Source organism: Ranitomeya variabilis, chromosome 1, assembly GCF_051348905.1.
Source record: "Ranitomeya variabilis isolate aRanVar5 chromosome 1, aRanVar5.hap1, whole genome shotgun sequence".
Lineage (NCBI taxonomy): Eukaryota > Metazoa > Chordata > Amphibia > Anura > Dendrobatidae > Ranitomeya > Ranitomeya variabilis.
The window spans coordinates 376,010,338-376,024,241 of NC_135232.1; the positions used below are offsets into that span (position 1 = coordinate 376,010,338).

General features: G+C 40.5%; 1 protein-coding gene across 4 annotated transcripts in view; it reads left to right on the top strand.

Annotated features, from left to right (window-relative positions):
* PRUNE2 (prune homolog 2 with BCH domain) overlaps positions 1–13,904 on the top strand; it is a 488,633-nt gene that overhangs the window by 73,042 nt on the left and 401,687 nt on the right. For all 4 annotated transcript variants that reach the window (XM_077249022.1, XM_077249023.1, XM_077249020.1 and 1 more), the window contains exon 2: positions 12,674–12,778. In XM_077249022.1, the coding sequence (XP_077105137.1) occupies positions 12,674–12,778 (105 nt within the window). The remainder of the gene's footprint in view (positions 1–12,673; positions 12,779–13,904) is intronic.

Consider the following 13,904-nt stretch of genomic DNA (forward strand, 5'->3'; position numbering starts at 1 on the left):
GAATTCTCACCGCCATACAATAAGAGAAAAAAGAATGGATGTACCTGTGGCAATACATTTTTGTCTCCCAAATCATAACATTATGGACATGAAATTACTTGTGTTAAAGGGTAACTTCAAAACTCAGAGAGACAGAAGAGTCTGGGAATATAAACTGATGACGACCTTTGATTGTCTTAGTGGTGGAATGAATGTGTCGCATGGATTTATGTCTTTTTACATCAACTAAGGAACTTGCCCCTCAGACCGATCCGTTTCGCTCAACCCTAGTGATAACACCTCATAAGGTGTTATCACTAGGGTTGAGCGAAACGGATCGGTCATTTTCAAAAGTCGCCGACTTTTGGCAAAGTCGGGTTTCGTGAAACCCGACCCGACCCCAGCGTGGGATCGGCCACATGGTCGGCGATTTTCGCGCCAAAGTTGCGTTTCATATGACGCTTTCCCCGCCATTTTTTTCAGCCAATGAAGGAGTGTGTGCAGCGTGATGACATGGGTTCCGGCTCGCTTTGTGCGGCGTCACAAGGGGTAAAAGCGCCATCTTAACGTTTGGGATATAGCGATTCCCACAGTGAAACACAAATTTTGCAGGGACGGAGGAGAGAGAGAGAGAGAGAGAGAGAGAGAGAGAGAAAAAAAAATCAATCCCCATTGACTTGCATTGGGTTTCGTGTTTTCAGTCGGCCCCCCGACTTTTCACAATAATCGGCCGATTTCACACGATCCGACTTTCGAGACAGTCGGATTTCACGAAACCCGACTCGATCCTAAAAAAGCAAAAGTCGCTCAACCCTAGTTATCACAACAGAGACCCCAATCAGAGGACAATAAAACATTCCTTATCTAAGAACTGGCCCAACATTTATGGACATAACTGTTTATCACTCATGGAAATTCTGTTTCATGCCACCTGTCTTATCCATGTTTTTTTTTTTCTGTGCTATGTTGTGCTTAAATATGTGATTTTTCAGAATTTGTGTTAGTCTATGCCTGATGAAGAGACCTGTGTAGTCTCGAAAGCTTGCAATTTGTTACCATCTTTTTAGTTAGCCATTAAAGGGTATCAACCACTGAGGACTCTCAATTCTAAACATTTTTCTATCTACTGGCTAACACGGTACCAAGATATATATCTTTCCTGAAAAAAAAATAGAAATTTGGCAAAAATGTAGAAAATTCTGCAATTTTCAAACTTTTAATTGTTGTACCCTTAAATCAGAGAATGGTGTTACACAAAGTACTTAATAAATTACATTTCCCACATGTCGACTTTACATCAGCACAAGTTTTGGAAACAACATTTTTTTTGTTAGGACGTTATAAGGGTTAAAAGTTGACCAGCGATTTCTCATTTACAAAACCTTTTTTTCAGGGACCACCTCACATTAGAAGTGAGTTTGGGGGGTCAATATAATAGAAAATACCCATAAGTAACACCATTCTAAAAACTGCACCCCTCAGGGTGCACAAAATCACATTCAGGAAGTTTATTAACCCTTCAGGTGCTTCTCGAGAACTAAAGCAATGTGGAAGGAAAAAGTGAACATTTTAATTTTTTTCACAAAAAATTTACTTTGGAACCAAACTTTTTTTATTTTTACAAGGGTATCAGGAGAAAATAACCCATAGCATTTTTTGTACAATTTCTTCTGAGTACGCCAATACCCTGTATGTAGGGGACAGCCACTGTTTTAGGCACATGGCAGGGCTCAGAAGGGAGGGAGCACTGTTTCACTTTCTTTTGGCTGGCATTAATGGGGGGCGCCTTTTCTTGTTTGGAGACCCCCCTGATGTACCTAAACAGTGGAAATCCACCAATTCTAATTCCAACCCTAGCACAGCCCTTACCCCAACCCTTACCCCAACTCTAGCTCTAACCTCAACCCTAACTCTTACCCTAGATCTAACCCTTATCCTAACCCTTATCACAACCATAACCCCAACAAAACCCTAACCCTAACCCCAACACAACCCTAGTCCAACACCACCCTAACCCCAACACCACAACCGTAACCCCAATTGTAACCCCAAAACCACAACCGTAACCTCAACACAACCATAATCCCAACACAACCCTAACCCCAACACAACCATAATCCCAACATAACCCTAACCCTAGCCCCAACCCTAGCCAAACTCTAACCCTAGCTCTAACCCCAACCCTACCCCTAGCCCCAACCCTAACCCTAGCTCTAACCCTAGTCCCAACCTTAACTCTAGTCCCAACTCTAACCCTAGCCCAGGGCTCCCAAACCTGTAGCTCGGGAGCCACATGTGGCTCGCGGTCCCATGAATTGTGGCTCGTGGCTGTCTGCCATCTTGGTGCATTAGCTGCAGGTGTAGCAAACAGGTACGAGGAAAAAATCTAAAAATGATTAATTTTGTGTGTAGCCCTGCACAGAAGAGCAGATCTGATGCACTTATACTGGTCTTAGGGGGTTAATAGTTAATTTAAGTATGGTACGCTGGAGACAGGATGATACCTGTTGGAGAAGGTGCCTGAAGCTGGATGTGACAGTGTGTTGAGAGTGCTGGATGGGAGAATATTGAATGGGAGTATTGTGGGGACCGCTGGATCTTGTTATACTGCTTTGGGTCTATCACAGTGATCAAAATGAACCAAAAGGAAAAATCTATTGTTGCCGAGTGCCAGCCGGCAGATCTCGACCCTCCATTTTCTTCAAGAAAAATTGCAGGGAGGGCCAGGGGGCGGAGCCGGAGGGTTCAGGGATGCTAGAGGTACTGGGGGGGCTCGGGGGACCCCATTTCTCTCTCCTCATGTATGCTAGATCATATCAGAGGAGAGAGAAAAGAATGGAAAATCTGACTTTTTTTGTGATCGCCGTTATTCGGTGAATAACGGCTGTCACAAGATCGAGGATGCTAAAAACCAACCCGAATCAGGTTCTCTGGGGTCTCAGCTAGACCTGGTAGCCGAGACCCCAGAGATTTTCTGACACTGGGGAGCGTTATATACTTATTTCTCAGCGCCGTTACAAAGCGGTGCTGAGGAATAAGTACCCTCAACTGCCGCCATTAAAAGGCGTATCGGCGGTCGTTAAGGCTACTTTCACACTAGCGTCGTGCGCTGCACGTCGGTATGCGACGTTGCGGCGCACCGACGCTAGCTGTGGAAGCGCCTCACAACATTGTGAGGTGCAGGGAGGCGGGGGTGGAGTTCCGCGCGCCGGTCAGAAAAGACGGGAATGATGCACCAAAAAACGTTACAAGCAACGTTTTTGAGTGGCGACGGTCCGACGTAAACCGTCGCACAACGGTTGCGACGTGTGGCAATGCGTCGCACTGCGTCGTTAATAAAAGTCTATGGAGAAAAAATGCATCCTGCAAGCACTTTTGCAGGATGCTTTTTTTCTCCAAAACGACGCATAGCGACGTGCAGTGCACGACGCTAGTGTGAAAGTAGCCTAAGGGGTTAAAATGTTGCACATCTTCTCTCTAGGCCACTCAGTGTGTTCTTTGGCAAACTGTAACCTTTTAAACATGTCTTTTTTTCAGCAATGGTATTTTACAAGGATTTCTTACAAATAGTTTTGTTTCATGTAGGCGTCTTCTGATAGTTGCAGGATTCACAAGTAACTGAAGATCTTTCATCTCCCTGGAGCTGATCACTGGCACTGGATGTTTCTTTACTGTTCTTGTGATTCTGTGATCTATGTGGATGAAAATATTTATTTTCCTGCCACATGTTTGCTGTTTTAACCCTTTTACCCCAAAGCCTGTTTTCACCTTCCAGACCAGGCCAATTTTTTCAATTTTGACCACTGTCACTTTATGGGATGACATATTGTACTTCATGACACTGGTAAAAAATTTTTGATAAGACCTAGATTTATTTTTGGAAAAATCGTAAATTTGGCGAAACATCAGCACAATTTTTGAACCATATTTTTTTTTTGTTAGGAAGTTATAAGGGTTAAAAATTGACCATCAAATTCTCGTTTTTCCAAGAAAATTTGCAAAACCATTTTTTAGGGACCACATCACATTTGAAGTGACTTTGAGGGGCCTATATGATAGAAAATACCCAAAAGTCACACCATTCTAAAAACTGCACCGCTCAAGGTGCTCAAAACCACATTCAAGAAGTTTATTAACTCTTCAGATGCTTCACAAAAATTAATGGAACATGGAAGGAAAAAATAAACATTTAACTTTTTTCACAAAAATGTTCTTTAGAGTAAATTTTTTTATTTTCAAAAATAAAACATGAAAAAAATGGACCCCAAAATGTGTTGTGCAATTTCTCCTGAGTACGCTGATACCCCAAATGTGGGAGAAAGCTACTGTTTGGGCGCACAGCAGGGCTTAGAAGAGAATGAGCGCCATTTGACTTTTTGAATGTAGAATTTGCTGGCATAATTAGCCGATGTTATGTCGTGTTTGGAGAGCCCCTGATGTACCTGAACAGTGGACACCCCCCACAAGTGACCCCATTTTCCAAACTGGACCCCTCAGGGAACTGATCTAGATGTGTGGTGAGCACCTCGAACCTCCAGGTGCTTCACAGAAGTTTATAACGTTGAGCCATGAAAATAATAAAATCACATTTTTCCCACAAAAATGTTTTTAACCCCAAAGTTTGCAATTTCACAAGGGTAACAAGAAAAAATGGACTCCAAAATTTGTTGTGCAATTTCTCCTGAGTACAGCAATACTGATGTGGTCGAAAACTACTTTTGAGGCACAGTGCAAAGCTCGGAAGGGAAGAAGCGCCATATTGAAGTTCAGATTTCGCTGGACTGGTTTGAGGGTGCCATGTCACATTGGTATAGCCCCTGAGGTGCCAGACCAGCAGAATCTCCCATAAGTGACCCCATTTTCCAAACTACACATCTATAAATTCATCTGGGGGTGCAGTGTTCATATTAACACCACAGGTTTGTCACAGAATCTTATACGATTGGGCAGTGAAGAAAAAATAATTACATTTTTACCACCAATATTTTTGTTAGCCCCAGATTTTACATTTTCATGTAATGGCACCAAAATTTGTCCCACAATTTCTACTGAATGTAGAAATACCTCAAATATATCTGTAAAGTACTGCTTAGCCACACGGCAAGACTTGCGAGGGACGGAGCACTATTTGCTTCCTGAAGTGCAAGTTTTCCTAGAATATATTGCAAACTCTTATACAGGGCCTCTAAGTGCTAGAAAAACAATATCTCTCTTCACGTGACCTCATTTTGGAAATTATACCCCCTTGGGAATATATCTACACGTGCATTGACGATTTTGACTTCAGGGGTGTTTTCCAGAAACAAGCAGTAGTGGATGTTGCTGATTGAAAATTGCAAACTGCCATTGTAGTGACTAGTACCTTATAGTGATCAGTATGCTGTAGTGGCCAGCTCATGCTTCTGGAGACAAGCACCCATACATTTGGTGTCTCTCATCGCTACAGAAATCCCAAATATGTGGATGCTAAATGGGTTTTAGAACACTGGGGCTCAGAAGGAAGGGGGGCATTTGGATTTGGGAGCACAGAATTTGCTGAGTTTCTTTTTGGGCGAGGCGCCATTTAGCTTTTCCAGAGCATTTGTAATATCAGTAATGTGGAAGCCCCCTATATTTCCATTAATTTTTTGTGGATTGAGTTGAAGCTTTTATTTGAAACATTTTACATAACTTTTGGGATCACATTTATCAGGCACCCTATGCTGAACACTTACTTTGGGGTTTCCATCTAAATCTCTGAGTGACGTGACAGATAAATCTCCTGTTGGATTCATTCACTATAATGAGGCAGTAGAGTTACTCTGGACTCTGTTTGGCCTCTGTTCATCGTTGTCCTTCTTTTCAGAATGGCACAAACTGTGGTCGACTGCGCTTTTATGCATGCCTAAAAAGATGGACACCACCGGATCACAGGTCCCACGGTTTCCTCAGCACCTCCATCTTCCTCATTATAGGAAATTTTCTGCCAGGGGTTCTGTCTGAGATTTACACAGAAAACCTGGTTTAAACGCTCAGCGTAGAGCGCAGGATAAATGTGAGCTGAACCTTACTGTGATATTTGGGAGGTAGAAGGTAGAATCAACAAATTAACAGAAGGTGATGAATTAGTTTTATTTATTTTTCACGCAGTTCCTCGTGTGGTATAAGTGATTAGATGACTTTATTCTTCAGTTTGGTGCAATTACAGCGATACCAGATTTGTATCAAATTTTTATGTTTGGCAGCTGTCACACACTAAAAGGCACTCTTTATTGCAAAAACTAGTTTTTGCATCCCCATATGTAGATCGCTATAATTTTTCCATATTTCAGCTGACAGAGTAATGTGACAGCTTCTTTTTTTTGCAGGACGAGTTGATGTTTTTATTTGTACCATATTCGGACACAGGACATTTTTTGATCGCTTTCTATTCTGATTTTTGGGAGGTAGAATTAACAAAAAACAGCAATTCAGGAATTGTTTTTTTTATGCCGTTTCTCATGTGTTAAAATTGATAAGACAGCTTTAGCCTTCCGGTCAGTACGGTTACAGCAATTTCACATTTATATAATTGTTTAATGTTTTGGCACTTTTACACAATTAAAACTATTTTATAGAAAAAATAACTATTTTTGTATCACTTTATTCTGACAGCTAGAACTTTTTTATTTTTTCGCTGACGGAGCTGTATGGTGGCTTGTTTTTTGCAGCACAAGATGACGTCTTCAGTGGTTTCATTTTTATTTACAGTTGTCTTTTTTATTGCGTTTTATTGCACTTTTTGTTCGGCTTTATGATGATAAAGCATAGTTCTTTTTTTTACGGTGTTCACTGAAGCGGATAATTAGTGGGACTGTTTTATAGGTCGGGTCGTTCCAGACGCGCGGATACCAGATATGTGTAATTTGTTTATTTTTATACTTAAATAAATGTATTTATTGGATTAAATATTTTTACAATTTTGAATAACTTTTTTTTATCCCACTATGGGACATCATCTTCACACAGAGAAATCGCTGATCTGATACTCTGCAATGCTTCTTCAATGCAGGGCATCAGAGTAGTATTTGACAGGAAGGGAGGAGGCGTGTCAGTTATATTAATGTCTTGAGGACCTTTAAGCCACCAATGTTTTGAGGGCAGTATTCGAGTTAATCACTAGCTAGCAAAGTTACGGGAGCATCTGTGACAACAATATATATTCTTATGGGGATATCTATTGCTGATACATGATATTGAGGGGCAGCACGGTGGCTTAGTGGTTAGCACTGCAGCCTTGCAGCGCTGGAGTCCTGGGTTCAAATCCCACCAAGGACAACATCTGCAAAGAGTTTGTATGTTCTCTCCGTGTTTGCGTGGGTTTCCTCCGGGCACTCCAGTTTCCTCCCACATTCCAAAGACATACTGATAGGGAATTTAGGTTGTGAGCCCCATTGGGGACAGCAATGATAATGTCTGTCTATCATTGGTAGCATCTGATATTACAGGTTTGCTATTAACACCAAAATAAATTAGGTGTAATATTTCAAAAATTACTTTCAATATTTTTTAAATGCTGTCAGATTATCATCACTGTAACTTGGACTATGCTACACCTCGAATTCAAATAACTAGGTCTCAAAAAGCATCATTAGCTATAATAGCAATGGGAATAGACACCACTTTTAGACTTTTTTTTTCTATGAATACTTTGTACTTCTTTTTTTATTCATTTCTTTTTAGAAAACGTTTAATAATCCTTATGACTCTGTTAATGTGTGAGTCAATGATATTCATATCCTCATGACTCTCCTGACATGTAGAAAGGGTGTCAATACTTCATTGTATCTTCCCCACTTGATTTTCTATGTCTTTTCCCTTTCATCATATGAAAGAAAATGATGATATCGACCTGTTCATTTACAAAAGATCAAAGCAATGGAAAATATGGTAAAAGAGCAAATCTACATGTCAACAGTACTGCTCACCTTGGCAAACACCAAAGACAAACAATTCATTATTGCTTATGCTTTTTTTTGTTTTTGATCACTTTGATACATGCTGTGATTACTTTGTGATTTTAGTTATTTATATAAGCTTTTATCCATGATGTAAAAAAAAAGTAGTTTAGCAATTCATTTTATTTAGCAGTGATGCACAAGAATAATTAATGGCAGCTAAGTGCAAATAATTTGTACATAATCCTGTGTTCACTGACACAAAAGATTGATTTGCTGTCAAACTGATGCAACAGGACATGGGTCAATGTAATCATGCATTGCAAGGCTAGCAAATAGCAAAATCCATGCTACAGTGGCATGTAAAAGTACTGCCACCCCATGTATTACTGTTATTGTATTAAATAAAGAATCCCCCCCCAAAAAATAATGTAATTGTGAACAGATAAGCAAGTTGAAGATGAAATGGTCTCTAAAAGGCCTAAAAGTTAAAGATTATAAACATAAGGATGAATGACCTCGGGGAGATCAAAATATCCAACACTGCGGAGACACCATCACGTGTTTCTCAACGCAGTGATCCAGAACATTGCCCCCATCCCTAAAGGGAAATATCTGCGCCTGTCGCTGATTGTTCGCGGCCGGCCATGTAGTATATAACAGCCCACGTAGTAAATAGCACAGCCACGTAGTATATTGCACAGCCACGTAGTATATTGCACAGCCACGTAGTATATAGCACAGCCACGTAGTATATAGCACTGCCACGTATTATATAGCACAGCCCACGGAGTATATAGCACAGCCACGTAGTATATAACACAGCCCACGGAGTATATAGCACAGCCACGTAGTATATAGCACAGCCCATGGAGTGTATAACAGCCCACATAGCATATAACACAGCCACGTAGTTTATAACAGCACACGTAGCATATAACACAGCTCACGTAGTATATAACTGCCCATGCACGCAGTATATAACACAGCCCACGTAGTGTATAACACAGGCCACGTAGTGTATAACACAGCCCACATAGTATATTGCACAGCCCACGTAGTATATTGCACAGCCCACGCAGTATATTGCACAGCCCACGTAGTACATTGCACAGCCCACGTAGTATATTGCACAGCCCACGTAGTATATAGCACAGCCCACGTAGTACATTGCACAGCCCACGTAGTATATTGCACAGCCCACGTAGTATATTGCACAGCCCACGCAGTATATAGCAATGTGGGCATCATATCCCTGTTAAAAAAAAGAATTAAAATAAAAAATAGTTATATACTCACCTTCCGTTGGCCCCAGATCCAGGCGAAGCGGTTACCGACGCTCCTCGCGCGCTCCCGTCCCAAGAGTGCATTGCGGTCTCACGAGATGATGACGTAGCGGTCTTGCGAGACCGCAATGCATGGAGCGGTGACCGGAGTGTCGCGTGGAGCGGGAAAGGCGGTTATGGATCCGAGGGGCCGACGGACGGTGAGTATATAACGATTTTTTTTTTTTATTATTATTTTTAACATTAGATCTTTTAACTATTGATGCCGCATAGGCAGCATCAATAGTAAAAAGTTGGTCACACAGGGTTAATAGCAACGGTAACGGAGTGCGTTACCCGCAGCATAACGCGGTCCGTTACCGCTGCCATTAACCCTGTGTGAGTGCTGACTGGAGGGGATTATGGAGCGGGCACTGACTGCGGGGAGTAAGGAGCGGCTATTTTGCCGCCGGACTGTGCCCGTCGCTGATTGGTCATGGCTGTTTTGCCGCGACCAATCAGCGACTTGGGATTTCCATGACAGACAGAGGTCGCGACCAATGAATATCCGTGACAGACAGACAGATAGAAGGACAGACGGAAAGTGACCCTTAGACAATTATATAGCAGATATATATATATATATATATATATATATATATAGTAATGTTTTACAGTTTAAAAATTACAAAAAGAAAAAGGGTCAAATTCAAAACTTTGGACACCCTGCATGGTTAGTGCCCAGCAGCACCCCCTTTTGTAAGTATCACAGCTTGTAAACACTTTTTTTAGCCAGCCAAGGGTCTGTTTAAAAACCTGGTCCTGTCTGTATGCTCTCTTTTGCTTCTTCCCCTGCCAAGGAGCTGTGATATATCTGGCCACATTATGGCATGGTCGGACACATCTATTGCACACGGGCATATACTGTATATAAATATATATATTTATATATTTATTTTCTCACATTTCATTGTGTTGTATACTTTTGAGCTGTTTAAACAGATATTTTTGTAGTCTGGATTCTCATACAATTACTTGTTCACTGTGTTGCCTCCTTCTGTGTACATCATCAACCATTGGGCGAGTCACTTTTTAATTTGTACCGTGTGTATATTTTGTGACTGAATAAACCAAATGTTTTGTATTTTTCTACTTTCTAACTTTATGTGTATTTTGAAAAAAAAAAAAAAAGATGTGCACTTTGTTTTTTGTTTGTGCTGAATCATGTTTCTCTCCTGTTCCTGGAGGATCACTGAATTACAGTTGTGCTCAAAAGTTTACTTTTTTCGGAGAATATGAGTGATAACACTAAAACTTTTTCTCCACTCATGGTTAGTGGTTGGGTGAAGCTATTTATTTTCAAACTACTGTGTTTTCTCTTTTTAAGTCATAATGACAACCCAAAACATCCAAATGACCCTGATCAAAAGTTCACATACCCCATTTCTTAATACAGTGTATTGCCCCCTCTAACCTCAATGACAGCTTGAAGTCCTTTGTGATAGTTGTGGATGAGGTTCTTTATTTTCTCAGATGGTAAAGCTGCCCACTCTTCTTGGCAAAAAGCCTCCAGTTCCTGTAAATTCCTGGGCTGTCTAGCATGAACTGCGTGCTTGAGATCTCCCCAGAGTGGTTCAATGATATTGAGGTCAGGAGACTGAAATGGCCACTCCAGAACCTTGACTTTGTTCTACTGTAGCCAATGACAGGTCGAATTGGCCTTGTGTTTTGAATCATTATCATGTTGGAATGTCCAAGTACGTCCCATGTGCAGTTTCCGGGCTGATGATTGCAAATTTACTTCCAGTACTTGCTGATAATGTGCGGCATTCATCTTTCCTTCAACTTTGAACAAGTTTCCTGTGACTTTGTAGCTCACACATCCCCAAAACATCAGCGATCCACCTCGGTGCTTTACAGTAGGAATGGTGTTCCTTTCATCATAGTCGTTGTTGACCTCTCTCCAAATGTAATGTTTATGGTTGTAGCCAAAAAGTTCAGTTTTGGTCTCATCACTCCAAATTACCTTATTCCAGAAGTTTTGAGGCTTGTCTCTGTGCTGTTTTGTGTATTGTAGGTGAGATACTTTGTGGCATTTGCGGAGTAATGGCTTTCTTCTGGCAACTCAACCATGCAGCCCATTTTTCTTCAAGTGCCTCCTTATTGTACATCTTGAAACAGCCACACCACTAGTTTTCATAGAGTCCAGTATTTCAGCTGATGTTATTTGTGGGTTTTTCCTTGCATCCCGAACAATTTTTCTGGCAGTTGTGGATGAATTTTTGTTGGTCTATCTGACCGTGGTTTTGTTTTTACAGAGCCCCTGATTTTCCATTTGTTAATCACAGTTTGACTGCTGCTGACTGGAATTATCAATTCTTTGGATATCTTTTTGTATCACTTTCCTGTTTTATACAGTTCAACTACCTTTTCCCGTGAATCTGTTGACAATTCTTTTAACTTCACCATGACTCACACTCCATAAGCAGTGGCTGGATGAAAGATGCAAGAGTCTGTCTGGATCCAAGAAACTTACTCAGCTTTTATGCACACACACTGATTACAAGCAAACAGGTCACAGGTGAGGATGTTACCTTTAGTAGCCATTCAAACCCATTTGTGGCAACTTCTGTGCATGTTATCAGGCCAAAATCACGAGGGTATGTGAACTTTTGATCAGGGTCATTTGGATGGTTTGGGTTGTCATTATAATGTAAAAAGAGAAAACACAGTAGTTTGATAGTAAATGGCTTCACTGAACCACTAACCATGAGTGGAGAAAACGTTTTGGTGTTATCATTCATATTCTCTGAAAAAAGACCAAGAAAGCAAACATTTTGCATGGGTATGTAAACTTTTGAGCACAACTGTATAATTAGATATATTTTAGTACTATATATTGTACCCTTTGGATTGTTTTTTAAAAGTTATTATTACTGTATGCACTATCTGACTATTAAGTACCAGATAGGTAGTGCACCATAGTGTCAAACTTCTCTCAGTTGCCACCACATACCGTAGTACTAGTGCTTCCTTTTTTGTGTACACACGCTGTAATAATGCCCCCTGTTTGCATCCAAGACAATAAAAATCACCATTATATGCCCCATAGAATGTAAAAATGTGTATATTTTAATAATGTACCTTGCCTTTTTTGTGACAGTTTTATTTCATTTTTACATTACAAAATCAAGAGCATAAAAAATGCATGTGCTGTAAAAAATAATCTCCTTACAAATAATCTCCTTACATGCATTTTTGAAAAACAGAGAAAACAGCAAAATAAAAATGTGTGTAAATAAAGAGAATGATATGAAATTCTATTATACATAGTCATCACAGACCTGTAATTTGGCAAAATTCAGGCTTAGATACATAGGTACAGTAGGTATTGCTGTTTATTATAGGCCTGCACAAATGTAACTTTAGATGTTAGTACACTAGCTTAGGGCACAGACCTGCTAAATTGTCATATTCTGCATGTTTGCTAATGGGGTAAATGTTCTATTTCAGGATCGTGGAAAAAATTTAGAGAAGGTTCATGCCGTCATTGGAAATAAAAGCTGTGATTTGGACACTATCACGTCCTCACTGGCATATGCTTACTATTTGGACAAAGTAAGTATAGCTTGTATATTGCACATGGTAATAATTAACATGTACAGAAAGTATCGGCATACATTCCTTTTATGTTTTCAGTGGCAAGGATTGTACTAGTAAAAGAATGAATTGATGGTTTAGCTACAGAAAAGTCTTGGGAAGAATGATTAGTTCTGGGATAGGAATAGGATGATAACTTCAGATATGGTGTAATGACTTAATGACTGGACTAAGAAGATCCTGCAGACTTTCTGGGAACCAGGCATTAACGAGATTATTCTACATAAATTACTCCTTTTAAACCCCTTCACAACATATGACATACATTAACATCACATATCTTGTCTCTGATTTCGATGTCAAGCCGAGCCCACAACTTCCCTGGCTGATGATGGCTGATTTAATCAGTCATCATATGCCTCTAACAGCCGAGGATAGAGACAATCTCCGCCCTTGGCTGTTGTATGCTGCTATCAATCCCTGACAGCGGCATTTAGCATGAGCTGAAAGGGACGCACGTCATTCCCCTTGGCCATTGGCACTCCCGTGACATGGTCACAGGGCGACGATGTGTTGTCATGACAGCCGGGGGTCTGCTGAAGACCTCTGTGCTTGTCATAATAATTCTCCTGTGAAAGCCAGCGCTTACTGGCATCCATAGCAGATCATAATTTTCTCTATACTTTCTCCATTTTCTCTATGCATAGCTGATGCACTGATAGGAATAGTACAAGCGATCAGATGATCGCAACTTAAAGTCCCTTAAAAGGACTAACAGAGGGGTTATCCAAGAAATGGGCAAACCCTTTAATAGATTGCTTCATTTCTATCTAACCCATACAATACTTTGTAGGCTTTTTATCTCACATTTCTGTAGTTTCTTACATTTTATTAGTAAATGTATCAGACCGGATGGATGCCTGACATTATCTTACACAGTATTGCCTAGCTGGCTCAGTCACTACTGCTGGCAGCAGACATGTGCCAGGACATGATCCATATGTGGTTACATATCTTTGGATTGCACTGCCCGGGACAGTGACTTAGCATAGCAGTGGTGTCATTTGAGTGACATCTCCATAATTGTTATATGTTGGTTCTGAAATTGACCTTTTTTTAAAAATAATTTTTTCCCATGTTATCA